The sequence below is a fragment of the Antechinus flavipes genome, chromosome 4 (assembly GCF_016432865.1).
Source record: "Antechinus flavipes isolate AdamAnt ecotype Samford, QLD, Australia chromosome 4, AdamAnt_v2, whole genome shotgun sequence".
Classification (NCBI taxonomy): Eukaryota; Metazoa; Chordata; class Mammalia; order Dasyuromorphia; family Dasyuridae; genus Antechinus; species Antechinus flavipes.
In genome coordinates, this window is record NC_067401.1 from 422,894,944 (window position 1) to 422,913,989 (window position 19,046).

Sequence of the window (19,046 nt, forward strand, 5' to 3'; positions counted from 1 at the left end):
GAGCTTTTTTATTTCCTTTGTCCCTTATGTATTATCAGTCCTGCTGCTCTCTAACAACCATTTATTAAATATCTACTGTATGCTAGGTGCTGGAGATACAAAGACAAAGGCAAAAATGGTTCCTGCATTAAATTTATAATCTTCTTGGGGGAAAGAGATGGAAGAACACAACATACAAGAAGACAAGTATATATATGATAATCTTTAAAGATGTGTTTTACTAATTCCTTTTGCTTCTACATCAGTCAACCCCTTTTCAAAATGAATCTCCTCCTCTGACAAAAAAAGAAAAAAATATAGCTAGGATTTATGCAATGCTTTGAAGCTTGCAAAGCACTTTACCAACACTATTTTCTTTGATTCTTACAACAATCTTGTGAAGTAGGTGCTTTTATTAACCCTATTTTTGTAGACTGAGACAGGTTAAGGGACTTGTTTAGTTGTACACAAACTAGTAAGTTTCTGATGTGAATCCAAGATATCCCGTCTCCAAGTTAGTATATTTGACAGTGACTGTAATTTTTTGTTCTAGAAATCTTTTTTTTTTTTTTTTGGCCAGAAAGTGTATTTGTTCCTTGGATTCTTCATTGTTGGTTTTTTTTTTCTGAGTCTATTCTGAATTTAGCTTCCTTGTTCATACCATATTTTTCATTTACATTATTATAGTCATTTTGTAAAATGTCAGTCAACAAGCATTGTGTGTCAAGCATTGCTATGGATAGGAAGAAAGTTAAAAAGAGTCCCTTGCCCTCAAGAAGTTCAAATTCTTATAGGGGAGGGAGACAACATGTGAAAAATTATACATGCAAATGCTATACACTATTAAGTGGGAGATAATTTCAGAGGAAAGGCCCTGGATAATAGAGGGGTAGATATATTGGGAAAAGTCTACTAAAGGTGGTATTTGAGCTGAGTGCAGGAGTGTAAATAGCAATTGTTTCTGTTCTGGTCAAAAACTTTGACTCTCTTTTCCTCCCATATCGTTTCATTATGAAGACAAACTAAGTCATCTTTTGCTTCAGTTCTTACCTAGGCTTTAATTACTGAATGGGCATTGTCTCAGATAAAGACCTGGGAAACACCTAAGCTTAGAAAATTTCCTCCTGTGTATAGGACTGTCACCAGTTGTCCTGACCTGTCTTGCCACTGGACTGTGATGGCTCTAGAAGAAAGAATGAAGTTGAGGATTTTTTGTAGCCCTGTCTCACTTAAGTGAAATTTACTTGAAAGTTAAGCCATCACTTTCCTGATGTCATTGGTCCTTTTTGAAAATGAAGGATGAACAATAAGAAGAGTACAGGAGGCTAGGGAAGCCTGTGGGCAAGTAGGTGATGTAGTGGGTACAGTGTGGGATCTTAAGCCAAGAGAGCCTGTTTAAAAATTATGCCTTATTGGCTTTATGACCCTGCTGTGTCACCCTGAAAAGTATTTTAACCCTATTTGCCTCAATTTTCTCATCTGTAACATGAGCTGAAGAAGTAAATGGCAAACCACTATAGTACCTCTGCCAAGAAAAACCCAAGTAGGGTCATGAAGAGCTGGACACAACTGAACAAGAATTGCAAATTCTACCCTTTCAGGTTGAATTTCTTATTAGGGATAGAGATTGAACCTTTAAATTCATTGATATAGGAAATTTCTTAGTTAAGAAACTATCCAACAGTAGTAGTAAGATGCGATTTATCATTTTAGAGAATTGCCTGAAGTCCCAAGAGGTTACTTGCTTAGGCTCACATAGCCAGTGTGTGTATATGTGCATGTGAGGGTGTGTGTGTATGTGTGTGTGTGTGTGTGTGTGTGTGTGTGTGTGTGTGTGTGGTCTCCAACCCAGGTCTTCCTAGTTTGAGACCAACTTTCTATTCACTCTTATCACAGTGATATTTATTCATATTAATTCATTATACACACTATCCACATATATTATTAATATACTAAAAAGTCAATAACATTAAAAAAATTATACTAATTTGCCCTCACTTTTAGAATGATATTCAGTTAGCTCCTAATTATCTTTACACAGTTCAGCTATTTTTGATAGAAATAAACCCTCACAGTTGAGCATGTGGGCTCTGTAGCTGGGGCTGGAGTCATATTTAGTGGACATTATTCCATTAAATGCCCATATTTATAGTAATTAGTTAATTCTGGCTCCTTTCTCCTTGTTGTGAGAGAAATATAAGCTTCTTTAAGGAAGGGATTTTTTTTTTGGTCTTTTTGTCCCTAATATTTGATTTCACTGTAGGAACTTAATACATGCTTTTTCAATTAAATTGAGGCTCAAATGAGATGATGTTTTTAAAACCCTTTGCATAACTAAAAGCACTATGAAATACAATCATTTTGTTGATTTTAGTGTGTTTAAAATTCAAAGTCTTATTTTATTTTTTCTTTATTTCCCTAACATATTTTCCTATTTGAATATCTGTTCATTTGTACATTACCACTTTTGGTTTTTGCCACATTTACTTGTAAATAATATACTTTATCATGATTTTTTTTCAGGTGTTTCCAAAATATTAACTGATATTATTAGAGGAGAATCATTGATCAGCTGTGGTGTCAGTGTTGTAATTTTTGGGTCTTTTAGAAATTTTGGAAAATGGAATCTCAGTTTTAAAGGTAGGAATTTTTGTTTCTGATTGTATTCACATGGTATATTCCAGGATATTCTAGAATTAAATGTAATTCAACGTGCTTTAATGTCATTGACTTTTCTATGCTTGATTTTTGGACAAGAAAAAAATGACATGCTAGGTTAAAGTACAGAATTAGAGTTGGAAGGCATTGTGAAAGCTATCTAGTCTTAACTCCTTCATTTGATGAAACTGAGAGTGATAAAGGATAATTGTCTTGCTCAGATTTACATAACTAATAAGTGTCTGAAGCATTATTTGAATTTTATTCTTCATAATTTCATGTCAATACACTGTACTACCTTCACATCCAAAAGGTTATCTGTGTATTTTTCTGGGTACAAAAAGGGCAGGTGACTCCCTCTGTAACTCCCATGTTCATTGTAGGACCTTGTGAGCATACTCTTTTCCTCATGAATGTTGAAGTCCAGAAGTACAAAAGGGGAGGTCAAGAATGGTCATCCAAAAGTCATTTTTTGATGGAATTAGAAGCTGGATCAGGCTATTGTACATATCTAAGATACAGGAGAAGGGATCTAGATAGTACTAATCTACTCAAATGTACCAAATTTGTCATTGATTAGGGTAGACAGTTTTAAATTTGAGGTCAGAGTGATTGATTTTTTAGATGAAGGCAAAGCAAAGGGTCTGATCAGGACCTGGAAAGGGGCCAATTGGGACCTAAGAAGTGGGGACCTGCTAGATTCCTGGAACCAATGCCCAAGGGGTCCTGGAGGTAAGTCTACATTAGTCTCTAGGTATGATAAGAGAATAAGATGAGATAAGAGAAGTAAAAGGAAAGATTTTTTAAGGAAAAAAAACCAATTTTTTTGACCAATTTTGTCAGTCTTACTCTGGAGTGATCTGGTTTACTGGGCAACTTATCAAGTTTTGTAGCTGGGGAAATATTTGGGGTAGAGATTTGCTTTATGATATTCATTATTCTTTTCTATAACAACATTGCATTTTTAGAGTTGACTGTGAGATGATAAAATAAAAATGATGATTCTATTTAAATTAATTTACTTATTCAGTGCAATACCAATCAAATTACCTAGTAATTATTTTATAAAGCTAGAATACATGTAAGAAAATTCATTTGGAGGAGCAAAAGATTAAAAAAAATATTACAAAGCCTTAATCATGAAAACAATCTGGTTATGGCTAACAAAGAATAATGGATCAGTGAAATAGATTAGGTATCCAAGACAAAGTAGTAAATGACCATAATAATCAAGTGTTTGATAAACTCAAAGATCCAAGCAGTGGGGGGCAAGAGCTCACTATTTGACAAAATTTCTTGGAAAACTGTTAAGGAGTTTAACAGAAAATAGGCATAGACGTCAACATCTCACGCAATAAAGTCAAAATGAATAAATGATCTAGATAAAGGTGATGTCACATGTAAATCAGAGGAGCACAGGAAAAATTGCCTGTCACATATGAGAAAATAGAATTGGTAAATCACCATTTTTGCAATTTTCTGTTTTATATGATGTCTAAATCACATTTCTTGGTCTGAGTCAAGTTCAAAAATTTAACTTTCCCCTCTCAAATAAATAATTTATTTAAGTTTGGAAGTTCAGTTTTCCTGATAATCCCTGTTCAATTTATGTATCAAGGAAATATTCTGTTCTTGAAGGATACAGGTAGATGCTAGGGAATCTGGTCAGTTATCTTTGCAACACTGGCTGCCTTTGAAGAAAGCCTGGTCTGCTATTGCTGTAATACTAACTAGCCATGCAGATAGAAACCATCAAATGAGTTTTCTATAGCAACAACATGAAGAAAGGGCTCTTAGCTCTTCATTTCTAATTTCTAACTAATCACATTGTTTCTCATGCTTTGTGATGCTTCATACTATGTAATCAATCCTATTTTTTCACTATCTATGATGCTGCCTTTTTGCTTTAGGATATTGCTCCTTGTGTCTGTAAAAATGATCCATCTGCCCTTATTTCGGATCTTTTTGCTTACTTAGGAGCTAAAGAAACTTTTTGTCAATAAATTGAAGATGCTTAGAACTTTGTGCCTCAGTTTACTTTATTTCAATAATAACATATTTATGGACTGGGAAAGGGTTTATGACCAAGAGATAGAACCAAAGGAAGTAAAACAGAAAATTTTGATCACCTGAAATTAAAAAGGGTTTGCACAATAAAAAAGAATGTAGGCAAAATTAGAAAGAAAGTGGGAAAAATTTTTACAGCAAGTTTCTCTGATAAAAACCTTATTTCTCAACTATATAGAGAAAAGAGACAAATCTATAAAAATAAGAACCATTCCCCAACTAATAAGTGATCAAAGGATATGAGCATGGGGTTTTCATAAGAAAAAGTAAAAGCTATTAATAGTCACATGAAGATTTTATTTTATTTTATCTTATTTCTAATCACTATTCATTAAAGAATTGCAAATTAATGTAACCCCGAGGTACTTCACATGTATCAGATTAGCTAATATAACAGAAAAGAAAAATGATAAATGCTGGAAGGAATGTTGAAAAACTGGTATTTTAATACATTGTTGGTGGAATTGTGAACTGAATCAATGTTCTAGAAGACAATTTGGAACTATATTTAAAGGGCTTTAAAACTATGCATACCCTTTGACCCAGCAATACCACTACTGGGTCTATACCCCAAGAGATAAAGAAAAAGGAAAAGATCTTATATGTACAAAATATTTATAGTAAATTTTTGTAGTAGCAATGAATTGGAAATTGAGGGGATGCCCATCAATTAATGAATGGCTGAACAAATTGTAAATAATTGTGATGGAATACTATTGTACTATAAGAAATGATGAATAGGATGATTATAAAAAAATTTGAGAAAACTTATATGAACTGATAAAAAATGAACATATGCAGGAGCAGAAACAGAACACTATGCATAGAAATGGTCATATTGTAAGGATAATCAGCTGCAAAAAAATCATCCAATTCACTTCCAAAGGACTTATGATGGAAAATGGTAACTACCTCCAGAGAGGCACAGATGAAAGCATACTTTTGTTGTTAATTTTTGGTTTTGTTTTTTTCTTTTTTTTTTTTGCAACATGTCTAATATGAAAATATATTTTGCATGGAAAAAAGAGTCAGCTGTGAAAAGTGTCCAATGATTCATTGAGAGAGATAGGAAGAGCACCTTATTAGATTAGCCACATACTCAGAAATATTTAAATTAAATGATGAGCACTAGACAGATATTTAATTGAACAGTTCCTTTTTTCAGGTCCTTTCTCTATGATTTGATGGTGGGGAATGACACCTCTGACAAAATATCTGTCTTGATCTCTCTGTCCCTTTGATTGCTGAAAAGGAGCATACCTGTGGGAAAACAGAAACTTACAGATTTTTAGTATTTCAGATACAAAAGGGACCACTGAGTTCATTTAGTCGTTAATCATAGACTTTAGAACCAAAGGGCACCTTAGTCCAACTACCTAATTTTACCAGTGAGGAAACTGATTCTCATAGAGGTAATGTGACTTTCATCAGGGTAACACAGTAAGTATCTGAGCAAGTGTTTGAATCCAAATCTTCCTACATCTAAATCCAGTGTGCTATTCTCTAAAGTTACCTTTCTCCTAACTTCTCAGTTAAGAAAACCAAGGCTCGCAAAAGGTTAAATCACTTACAGTTAATTAATGACTGAGTCAGGACGAGATCCAAGTCCCCTAACTCAATCCAGTCTTTTTCAAATATGGTCAAACAGTAGCATACAGAGAGCCAAAAATATGGTGATGTCATAGATATCTCTTATGAAATATGGAAAAATTACATTTCAACCATGATTTTCTTTCTTTCTTTTTTAAACAGAATTATACACAGCAGGAACTATATGTGTAGACATTTTGGGAAGTATCATATTGGGATACTTGAGTGCCAAAATCTCCCAATACATGCTGACAGACATATTTGGTGATACAGTAACTAATGTCATTCTTTGCTTCTCAATGGTTTACTTGATTTTCTATATTGGTAAGAAAAGGGGAAAAAAGACATGTGTTATACATAGAAATGAATTACTTATTCTTTTTTCTCCTATAATTTTCTAGTTCTGTTATGTTTTTCCTTACTTTTTTTCTTATGATACTTCTGCCATTTTATTCTTTGTTTAACCCCTCCTATCATCCTTTTGCTACCCCAGCTACTTAACATATTTCCCTTTCATCTCCTTCTCTTTGACTTTTCCTATCACTTCTCTGATTCCCCATCCCTATAAGTTATCAAAGAATCCCAGAATTGGAAGTGATCACAGAAGTCACCCAAAGACTTATCTAAAGAATGAACATCCACCCTCTTCAACTAAACCTTAGCTTTAAAATTCCTTTCCACCTCCAGAAACTCAAAAGATAAATTAAGTGAAGTAAGAAATTTTGTTTAAATTTGTTGAGATTGAAATTCCAAGAGACAGTAGTGCAAGCAGACCTGGGTCTTTGGTAAGTGAGACTAAAGACCTCAATTTCTTGGCGGTCACAGGGCCCTTTAAATCCAGGTGTGGATTTCTTTCTGATTGACCTGATAGTACTTCTTTGGGACCTTCCCTGGCAAATATAAGCCAACCCTGATTGGTAAATGTATTGGTCCTAGGTGTTGCAATTGTCTTTGACCCTCAAGGAATGCAAGTTGCTCTATGATAGACAACTCCCTTCAGCAATCTTGACTCGACTGTTTTTGTTGTCCTGCTTTCCCTATAGGTCACCGCAAACTTTAGTGAAGGATAAAAACAAGAATATAAGAGTCATTCTCTGCAGAATGGATCCCATAGAAACATTAATTATTAAATAAGACAATCAAATTTTAATTTTCCTTTATCTTTACCTTGGTATCAGGGAGGTGGGATTTTGGGGTAGTGGATCGGCACAAAGTCCAAGCCTGGAAGGGACTAGACAGAGAGATGAGGAACCAAGATCCTTATGGGGACTGATTGTCCTGGCACTGAGGGTGTATAAGAATTCCAATGCTAGGATGAGAAAGATCCTCAGGAAAAGGAAAGCATCCAAATGGTGAGGAAGATGGGAAACAGCTTGGTTACTCTATTAATACCTATATTGGACAGAAGGAAGTGAATCTTATTGTTTCTGCCTTCCTAATTTGTCTCCTTCTCCTCAACAGCCACCACTTTTGTAATAGATTTTCTTGACCTCTCATCTGGATAATTGCAATAGCATTCTGAAAGGGTCACTCTGCCTCAAATCTCCTCCCACTCCAGTCCATCCTTAACTCACTTTAAAACAGTTTTGCCTAAAGTTCCTATATGTATCACTTCCCCAAGCCACACCCCACTTTTTTTTTTTTTTTTTTTTTTTGCAAAGTGCTTACTTGAGAATCAAATAGAAAACCTTCAGTCTGGCATTTAAAGCCCTCCACCACCTGACTTCTTCCAATGATTATCATCTTTTTACCCTTCTTTCCAGGAACTGTACTAGCCCGCTCATTCCTCACACTCAGCCTTCTTTCCCTGACTTTTTGTTTCCTGGCAAATGTGCTTATTGACCCACTGACTGATTATATCTCTTCTGAATTTTCCGAAAGACCTCTTGTAGAAAGTGGGATTTAAAGTAAATCTTCACTTCTACCTCCTAGCTTCTTCTTCTTCTTCTTTTTTTTTTTTTTGATTTTTTTAAATTATAGCTTTTTATTTACAAGTTATATGCATAGGTAATTTTTCAGCATTGACAATTGCCAAACCTTTTGTTCCAATTTTTCCCCTCCTTTCCCCCATCCCCTCCCCCAGATGGCAGGTTGACCAATATATGTTAAATATGTTAAAGTATAAATTAAATACAATATAAGTATACATGTTCAAACAGTTGTTTTGCTGTACAAAAAGAATTGGACTTTGAAATAGTGTACTATTAGCCTATGAAGGAAATCAGAAATGCAGGCGGACAAAAATAGAGGGATTGGGAATTCTATGTAGTGGTTCATAGTCATCTCCCAGAGTTCTTTCTGTGGGTGTAGCTAGTCCAATTCTTTACTGCTCCATTAGAACTGATTTGGTTCATCTCATTGCTGAAGATGGCCAGGTCCATCAAAATTGATCATCATATAGTATTGTAGTTGAAATATATAATGATCTCTTGGTCCTGCTCATTTCACTCAGCATCAGTTCATGTAAGTCATTCCAGGCCTTTCTGAAATCATCCTGCTGGTCATTTCTTACAGAACAATAATATTCCATAACATTCATATACCACAATTTACCCAACCATTCTCCAATTGATGGGCATACACTCAGTTTCCAGTTTCTGGCCACTACAAACAGGGCTGCCACAAACATTCTTGCACATACAGGTCCCTTTCCCTTCTTTAGTATCTCTTTGAGGTATAAGCCCAGTAGAAACACTGCTGGATCAAAGGGTATGATGCATAGTTTGATAACTTTTTGAATATAGTTCCAAATTGCTCTCCAGAATGGCTGGATGTATTCACAATTCCACCAACAATGTATTAGTGTCCCTGTTTTCCCACATCCCCTAACTAATCTGACAGGTGTGTAGAGATATCTCAGAGTTGTCTTAATTTGCATTTCTCTGATTAACAATGACTAGGAACATCTTTTCATATGGCTAGAAATAGTTTCAATTTCTTCATCTGAGAATTGTCTATTCATATCCTTTGACCATTTATCAATTGGAGAATGGCTTGATTTCTTATAAATTAGAGTCAATTCTCTATATATTTTGGAAATGAGGCCTTTATCAGAACCTTTGACTGCAAAAATGTTTTTCCAGTTTATTGCTTCCCTTCTAATCTTGTCTGCATTCATTTTGTTTGTACAAAGACTTTTCAATTTGTTATAATCAAAATTTTCTATTTTGGGATCAGTAATGATCTGTAGTTCTTCTTTGGTCAAAAATTCCTTCCTCTTCCACAGGTCTGAGAGGTAAACTATCCTGTGTTCCTCTAATTTATTTATAATCTCATTCTTTATACCTAGGTCATGAATCCATTTTGATCTTATCTTGGTGTACAGTGTTAAATGTGGGCCAATGTCTATTTTCTGCCCATACTAGTTTCCAATTTTCTCAGCAATTTTTGTCAAACAGTGAGTTCTTATGCCAAAAGTTGGGGTCTTTGGGTTTGTCAAACACCAGAGTATTAAAGTTATTGGCTGTTTTGTCCTTTGAACCTAACCTATTCCACTGATCAACTAGTCTATTTCTTAGCCAATACCAAATGGTTTTGGTAACTGCCTTCTAGCTTCTTTTAAGACTCATTTAAAATTTCACTTTCTACAAGAGGTCTTTCCTAATCATTCCCACTTCTCTGATCCTAATGCCCCATTTTACCTCAGCCATTCACTGCCAGTGCTTTGTCTTAGAAATTACCTTCCACATACTTCCTATTGTAAGTACATACTTATTTGTTGTCTCCATTAAATACCTTGAAGTCAGGGACCATGCTTTTGCCTTTCTTTGAATCCCAACCACTTAACACTATTCCAAGAATATTGCGCACATTTAAATACTTATTGACTGAATCACCAATAGGCTCACTAAAGTTCAAAAGCAGTATCTGGAAAAACTTCCTCTTTCTTGTCCCTTTCTCCCTTTTGAATTTTTAAATTTAATTTTTAAAGTATAAAATGCACACTCTAAAAATTGAACTATCAACCCTAGAGCAGGTTCAAGCTGGTTCCAGCACACTCCTAATATAGAGAGTGGTGGTTCTGTGAATTCTGTTTTATGGGATTTTGAGACCCTTGCAAAATGTCATTGAAATTAGGAGATTGGGAAAGAAGACTTTAGTAGTTGTTATTCCATACAGAGTTTATTTATTCCTCATGTCTGAATTTAATTTGTCAGTATAGCCAATTTATCAAGCTAACTGTAGTGGAAATAGATGTGTGATTTATATACTTGATATCATTGGATTCATACCACATCCCTAGGAGATAGGTAATATAATTCTGCTAGATGGAGGATGCATTGAGGTTTAGAGCAGTTAAATGACTTGTCCAGAGAGCTACAATTTGAACCCAGGTCCTGAAAAACCATTTTTGATTATATGTTGAATAACAAAATAAAGTACATAGATTTTCATGCATTTCATTTCATTCATTTTTCTTTCTTTCTCTCCAGCTGAATTTCTGGGATTTTCAGGCATTATTGCTGTCATTGTTCTCGGGCTCCTTTTAGATTCCTTAAGCTTTAGGCCAGGGATTGGTGTCACAATTTCTAAGTAAGATTATTACTATTTTATGGGTTTTTTTGCTATGTTTTATTTTATGTTTTATATATTTTGGTAACTTGAATTCTAAGTATAGTCATTTATTTATTTTTTATTTTTAAAACATGCATGGATAATTTTTCAACATTGACCTTTGCAAAATCTTGTATTCCAAATTTCCCCTCCTCCCTCCCCCTTCCCCTAGATGGCAAATAATTCAATATATGTTAAACATAGTCATTTTAACTTTAAAATAAGTAACTTATACTGTCCCTGATGTGGGGTTGATTGTAATGGAGGGTCACTGGTACTCCTTTAACCAAATACAAAGAACTGGGCCCTTTGTTTTTATGTTTTAATGACATTATTATTCTGAAAGATAGAGGTGAGTTGGGGGGTAAAGGTTTTTGGTATGGGGTGATGAAAATTAGGAGAATCATGGGACTGGACAATGAGTTGCAACCAAATTTTGTTGTTGTTCTTTCAAACAAAGCTTGATACAACAACTTTTGCTTGTGGTGGGTTGAGAAAGTCAGATTCCTAAGTCCATGAGAAAAGTGAAATGAATAGTTAAGATGAATATGTGAAAATATTACTTCCTTCCAACTTAGGTTCTTATTCATGCTGTCATTTTCATGCCAATGTTTCATATTTACTTTTATTGGCATTGTGATTGGGTGTGAAGATATTAGGCAACTGGATTTTCACAGCTTAATTTTCACCATACTATTATTTATAACAGTGAATGTTACAAGGTAAGCATTAATTCTGTTGAAACTTGTTAAGATATATTTCTTTTTTTAAAAAAATCACCTTATTTTAAATTTATTTTATATTCATGGAAGACATTAAGCATTTCCATACCATGTATAATAATAAAAAAGATAATTGCACATGAAACTGCACATCTATCACATACAACTGGCTATTCCTTTTAAACATATAATAAAATTATCCTATAAATATCTTTTTTCCTTTTTTTCTTCTCCCTTCCCCTCCAGAGATGGTTATCATTAGATACACACACATACATGTATGTAAAATTATTCTGTACATACTTCTATCAATTAATTCTTTGAATACAGATAGCATCCTTTTTCATGTGTCTTTTATTTTTAATTTGTATATTCATAACAGTCAAAATGACTTAGTTGCTAGATCTTTCTTACTACAACACTGTTTTACTGTTTATAATGTTCTCTTGGTTCTGCTCTTTGCTCATTTTATCTAAATCTTACCTTGTCTTTCTAAGATCACTGAATTCATCGTTTCTTATAACACAGTAGTATTCTGTTACAACCATACACCACAACTTATATAGCCATTCCCCAATTGATGGGGATACTTGTAATTTAGTTCTTTGTTAACACAAAGAGAGCTGCTATAAACATCCCATTTGTGCCTCTCCAGGCAACAATATCTGCCTAGCAACACCTGCTTAGCTGCAGTATTCAAGGTCACCTTGACCTGGCTTGAATCCCGCTTAAGTCCTCCTAAATGTCAGCCAGCAGACCTGCAAAGACAGAGAAGAATTAGGAATGGGTGTGTTGGACATGTTTCATTATTCAGGATAGCAAGGGGGTGAAGCTGTTTCTATAGAGAATACCTAGTTTCTATCAGTATACAAAACATTGCTCTTTCATGCACTGATTGATTTATCTGCTTTATGTTTCATTAGTAATTTTGTGGCTTTAGGGCTTAAATATGGAGAGCATAGATACTTGTCTTGACCATATATGTCGGTTTTCTATCTTCTCTTGTTTTCATGGTCTTTGCGAGAGTCAGTTGAGTTGGTTTGTCATTGGTATTTCACACCTATTCACATTCAAAATGGTAATTATTATTTGTGAATTTTGCTACATCTTATGTTTATTCACTATTTTCTTTCCCTTTGGGGCATATACCCCAAAATATACACATATATACCATATACACACACATACAGATATACACAATTAGTAGATGAATCTATCATTTTCTCTTTAAAAGGGAAAGCAAAAATGTGAAGGAAGGTGGCACAGATGTACCAGATCTTAAATTGTATTATAAAGTGGTAATTATCAAAACAATCTGTTACAGACTAAAAAAGAAAGTGGTGGATCAATGGAATAGATTAGGTATATAATATATTGTAATAAATGACCATAGTAATTTAGTATTTGATAAACCCAAAGATCCAAGCTTTTGAGACCAAAATGCATTCAACAAAGAGTGTAGGAAATTGGAAAGTTGTATGGCACAAACTAAGTATAGACCATCATCTCACACCATATGTTAAGACAAGGTAAAAAGGGGTACATGCTTTAGACATAAAGAGTGATAACATAAGCAAATTGGGATAGCATGGAATAGTTTATCAGATATATGGACACAGGAAGAATTTAGAATGAAACAAGATATAGAGAATGTTAAGAAATATAAAATGACATAAAATTAAAGTGTTTTTGCACAAACAAAACCAACAAAACTAAACTTAAAAGGAAATCAGAAAACTAGGAATTTTTTTACACAAATATCTCTCATACATGCCTCAGTTCTCAAATATATGGAAAACTGAATCAAATTTATAAGAATATGAGTCATTATTTTAACTGAGAATTGTCAGATATGCAGTTTTCAGAAGAAATCAAAGCTATGAATAAAAATACTCTAAACCACTATTGATTAGAAAAAAGAAAATTAAAACAATTTTGAGGTACTGCTGCTTATCCACAAGATTGGCTAATATGACAAAAAAGAGAGAGAGAAAATGATAAATGTTGGAAAGAGTGTGGGAAAATGAATTGTGGGAATTGTGTACTGGTCCAACCATTCTGGAGAGCAATTTGAAGCTGTTCAAAGAGCTTTAAAACTGTGCATACCTTTGGATTCAGCAATACCACTACTTAGGTCTGTATCCCAAAGAGATTTAAAAAAAGGGGGAGGAAAGAATCTATTTGTATAAAAATATTGATAACAGCTCTTTTTGTGGTGACTGAGAATTGGAAATTAAAGCGATGTCTATCAATTAGGAAATGGCTAAACAAGTTATGGAATGTGATTATAATGGAATATTATTATAAGAAATGACAAGATGATTTCAGAAAAAAATAACTGGAAAGACTTAAATCAAATGATACAAAATAAAGTGAGCAGAGCCAGGAGAACACTGTACACAGAAATAGCAATATTGTAAGATAAAGAACTATGAATGATTTAGCTATTTGCAGCAATATAATGATCTAAGAGATTCCCAAATGTACACAGAAACAGCAATATTGTAAGATAAAGAACTATGAATGATTTAGCTATTTGCAGCAATATAATGATCTAAGAGATTCCCAAAGAAATAATGATGATAAATATACATCCATCTTCAGAAAAAGAACTGATATTACTTGAATACAGACAGAAATGTACTATTTTTCTTTTCCTTTCCTTTTGTTTCCTCTTTCCCCTTTCCCTCCTCTCCCTCCATCCCTTCTTCCCTCCATCCCTCCTTCCATCCCTCCTTCCCTCCATCCCTCCTTCCATCCCTCCTTCCATCTCTTCTTCCCTCCATCCCTCCTTCCATCCCTTCCTTCTTCCCTCTCTCCTTCTCCCCTCCCTTCTTTCCTTCCTTCCTCCCTTTTTTCCTTCCTTCCTTCCTTCCTTCCTTCCTTCCTTCCTTCCTTCCTTCCTTCCTTCCTTCCTTCCTTTCTTTCTTCTTTCTTTCTTTCTTTCCTTTCTTTCTTTCTTTCTTCTTTCTTTCTTTCTTTTCTTCTTTCTTTCTTCTTTCTTTCTTTCTTTCTTTCTTTCTTTCTTTCTTTCTCTCTCTCTCTTCTCTCTCTCTCTCTCTCTCTCTCTCTGTCTTTTCTTCTTTCTCTTTCTTGGTATTTTTGCACAAAATAGCTATTATGGAAATTCTTTAAATGAATGCTCATGTGTAATCTCTATTATATTACTTACTCTCTCAGGGAGGGAGAGGAGATGGAGAGAATAATAGAATTCAGAACTTAAAAGTTAAAACATACTAAAAACTGTTTTTACATATAATTAGAGAAAAACCAAAATATTTTAATTTTTTAAAAAGGGATGTGGGGAATAATAGTTCCTGGATTAACAGCCAGAATACATGATGGCTTCTTATTAGGGGATTCCTGTATGGGGTAGGAGGTTGAAAGAGGTGATCAATTAGGTCCTTTCTAACCCTAAGATTCTCTGATCTAAATCTTAATTTCCAATGTTTTTCTTTGTACAGGATAATAACTATTCTGCTAGTAAGCCCTATGTTACTACATTCTTGTTGTGAATTCAATTGGAAGTGGGGAATTGTTATGCTCTGGTCCAGCATTAAGGGATCTTTCAGTTTAATCCTGGCTCCAGATATCCCTAACTTGAATGAAGAAAAAGTACTATTACCACAAATGGTAATTAATCAAAAGCTTTACTTTTCTCTTCTCTTCCCCCTATTACTTTTGCAGTAGCTGTTTATGTGATGTACTATTCGGTGTACTTATTTTTTTTTTCTGAATTGAAATAGCTAGATGTTATAGTAGATATATCTCTCAGGGCTTGGAGTCAGAAAGATTTAGTTAGAATATCACCTCAGACACTAGCTAAATGATCCCAGGCAAATCTCGACTGCTGATTCAGTTTCTTCATTTATAAAATGGGGATAATAGCACTTACCTCCCAAAGATTGTTGTGAGATAATATTTATAAAGTGCTTTGTGAATAATTTTGACTAACAAGATTATTCAATCTATTAATTTTTCTCCATTAAGAAAAAAGTAACTCCAAAGAAACTTGGAAAAGTTGATAATATGAAAGGACTGTTCTTTAGTTTTTACATTCACATTGACTTTGCATAAAAAATAACCATGGATTACATAATTTTCGAGGATATTAAAAAAAACCAACTAGAAGTAAACATAATATGGCAAAAAAAAAGAAAATGAATTAAGGGATAGAGTAATAAGGAATTGTAGGAGGAGGGAATAATTTTTATTGATCTCTTTTATTTTTACATCATTTTTATTTCTAGATATATTCTTTTCTTTCTTCTCAAATAGTCAATCTTTGTAACAAAGAAGAAGAAAAAAAGGCAGGGCAATAAAATCAATCCACTAGCTATCTAAGTATGACACCATATATCCTGAGTAGAGATGCTGGTCCATGAAATTGTTGATTGACTGACAACTTCATTTGCCTGTGCTGAGTTTGGGAAACTTTTATCATCTGCAATAAGTCAGTTAATAAGAATTTATTGAGCACCTAAAATTTGCTAAATCACCCTCATTCCAAGTCAAGAATAAAAAGCAGGCTCAGCCTCATTTGGTGTAGTATAATGTCATAGTGAGAATCACTATGCTTCTACCACAACTTGCTTCTAAAACCTGTGTGACTAGAGCAATAGCAATTATTGCTCAGGAACCACCTCTCTTCTCCCCATGGGGATTTGTACTGCTGGCAGCTTCTTGGGTACCTTGCAAGGCAAGCTGAGGGCACCTGCCTCACCCTAATAGTTTGACTGTCTCTAGCCTGCAGTGCTCTTTGAGGATCTTTATAGGAAATAGTAACTAAGGAGAGTTTCTTCATCATCACCTTTACAGAGAAAATGTTATATCTATGAGGTAGTAAATAACTTATGTATCTCAACTATTATATTCAAAGAGGGAAAGGATAGGAATGGATCCTGGAATTTCATTGGTAGAGTGGAACTCCCAGGTGAAGAATCTCCCTCTCTTGGTATAGTTTAATACTCTGTAATTTACAGTCTTAGAGAGTTATATAAAGCAGTGAGATGTTGAATGACTTTAACTAATCAATAGATCTATCAGTAAGTATTTATTAAGCATCTATTGAATGCCACATTCTATCTTAGCTAGATTGTTGGGAATACAATTACAGGATATGAAATGATCCCTACCTGTAATGAATTTATATGCCAACATGGGAGATAAGCATATATGAAATATAGATAACAGAATAAATATAAAGTTAACATACACAATATAAATATAGATTTTAAAGTAGTTGAATACAAGGTACTATGGGAGAAAGCAAGCTAGCTGTTGGAATCTCAGCTGCATTCTAAAAGACTTGCCCAGACTCATTCAGATAATAGTTATCAGAGATAGGATTTGAACCCAGACCTTCATAACTGGGTTTTTGTCCATTCTGTCACATTATTTCTACTCAGAGGGGAAAAAAAAAACATATTATTGACTGGAAGAGAATTAAAAAAAAATCCAAATAGGATCAGAACCTAATTTTTCTATGATTGAATAATTATAAAGCTTGGGAAAATTTTAATGACTTTTTCTTATTTGTTTATTTTTTAGTATCCAATCTTTGTACTAAGTGTATCTATACTGAGTATGATAATAAATTCATACATGGTGATTCACACATCGATGGCATTAGGTAAAGTATAGCACTTTTACAACAATTATCTTAGAAAAAATAATGCCATTAATAAATTACTTTAGTATAACACATCTTTATTTAATTATCATTATTCAAATAATAATAATATTCTATTATATAGGGTGATTATTGGAATAAACCATAGAATTAATCATATATGAGATTAAAGGAGGAATCCATAAACTCTTAATTACCTGATTAGTGGGCTGTTGCTCTGGTATGTGTAAGGGAGTAGGAGCCAGAAAAACCTGGGAGTAAGGGAATATTGAGGGAGGAAAAGGGACTTATCCACTCAACGGTGTGGGAAAGCAGTTTTCCTGTAAGATGTCTGTTAATATCTGTTTAAATTTGCAAACTTACTTGTAGATGAAATCCATGATATAAAGACAAAATATTCCATTAATTTAATATAGCTGACTATAAGTATTTGCAAAAATACAGACCTTTAACAGTAAATATGAAAAGAAAACCATATTTCATGTACACAAATCTATCATCGTAATTACTTATTACAAAAACATTATTGATAAGGTTACTTTTGCAGATTCAGAAAGGGTAGGAAAAGAGATGGAAAAGACAAATGCTTACAATTTCCCAATGTTTATCAATGATAATATTGTCATTCAACAAATATTCATCAAACACTTACTATGCCAAGCACAGATTAGTACTGTCCTAAGCACTGTAATATATACAGTTGAAATAAAATAGTTTCTGTTCTTAAGGAACTTGTGTTCTAATTGGGGGAGTGTCAGGTGGTATACCATCCAGAGGTACAGTTCTACCTCGTGAGAGGGGCAGTCCACATCAGCATGATAATAAATAAGTTTTAGTGGGGGAACTTTCTAAGTTGGTGTTGGGTAATGGTAGAGCAGTAGTAGATTTCTACACCAATCCTAGGCCAGGCTATAGAAACAGATCAAAGAAGGCATAGAGCTAAGAAATGGTCCAGGGTCGCATGAAAGTTTCTTCATAGAATGAAGCTGTTTTGCTGTTTATGATAACCATGATACCCAAAGTATCTTTGGGTTACAATTTAGATTCTTGCTCCCACTGTGTACTCCACTCCTTGTGACTTGCTCATACATTCTTTCTGATAATATCTTCTGCCAAGGATCCATGAGAGTTAGATCAGTGATTCCATTATCATAGTGAAAGCAAAAGAACACATCAATTAGCTACACTAGAGACACAATCCACAACATCAAAAGAAGCACAATCAGGAAAATAACATAACCAACATGAAAATTAGCTTTTACAATTTTCTTCCAACTTATTCCAATTGGATTGGTGACTTCAGGAACAGACAATCACATCTAAATTCAAAACTCAGAAAAATATCATTTATAAACTCATGAGATTTTACCTTAAATGGTAACTTTTGCCAAGCATAGTGAGAGCTAGATACAATTATCATTATTCTCATGTTATTGCATTTGTCAATAAAAATTTACCAGACTTCAAACAAACAAAATGATTTTATTTAATATCTTTCTCTTGTTCTTTTTTTTTTCCTTTTCCACAAATTTAAAGTCATTCTGGTGTAAAATTCAGCAATTGCATTTTGGAATTCTACTGAACAGTGAATATATTAACTACAAATCATCACATAAGTCACTACTAGATTATAAACAAATTTGTAAATTATTCCCTCTTTTTCAAAGAGTGCATGAAGAGATTCCATTATCCTAGTAAATCAATTCATTGTTTAGGAATTTCACAACCTTAATAAGCTTTTTCCCAGGCTGATAAGTCTATGCAGATCATTGTAAGTTTATAAACAAGTTTATAAACAAGATCTATTCTTACATTTTTCCCCTACAGTAATTACCAAAAAAAAA

The 19,046-nt window shown here is 33.8% G+C and overlaps 1 protein-coding gene across 1 annotated transcript in view; it reads left to right on the forward strand.

The window, feature by feature from the left end:
• The window catches only part of SLC9C2 (solute carrier family 9 member C2 (putative)), a 107,096-nt gene that overhangs the window by 13,381 nt on the left and 74,669 nt on the right, over positions 1-19,046 (forward strand). The window contains exons 5-10 of the mRNA XM_051998936.1: positions 2,503-2,619; positions 6,457-6,618; positions 10,728-10,827; positions 11,427-11,570; positions 15,035-15,203; positions 17,121-17,202. Coding sequence (XP_051854896.1) covers positions 2,503-2,619; positions 6,457-6,618; positions 10,728-10,827; positions 11,427-11,570; positions 15,035-15,203; positions 17,121-17,202 — 774 coding nt within the window. The remainder of the gene's footprint in view (positions 1-2,502; positions 2,620-6,456; positions 6,619-10,727; positions 10,828-11,426; positions 11,571-15,034; positions 15,204-17,120; positions 17,203-19,046) is intronic.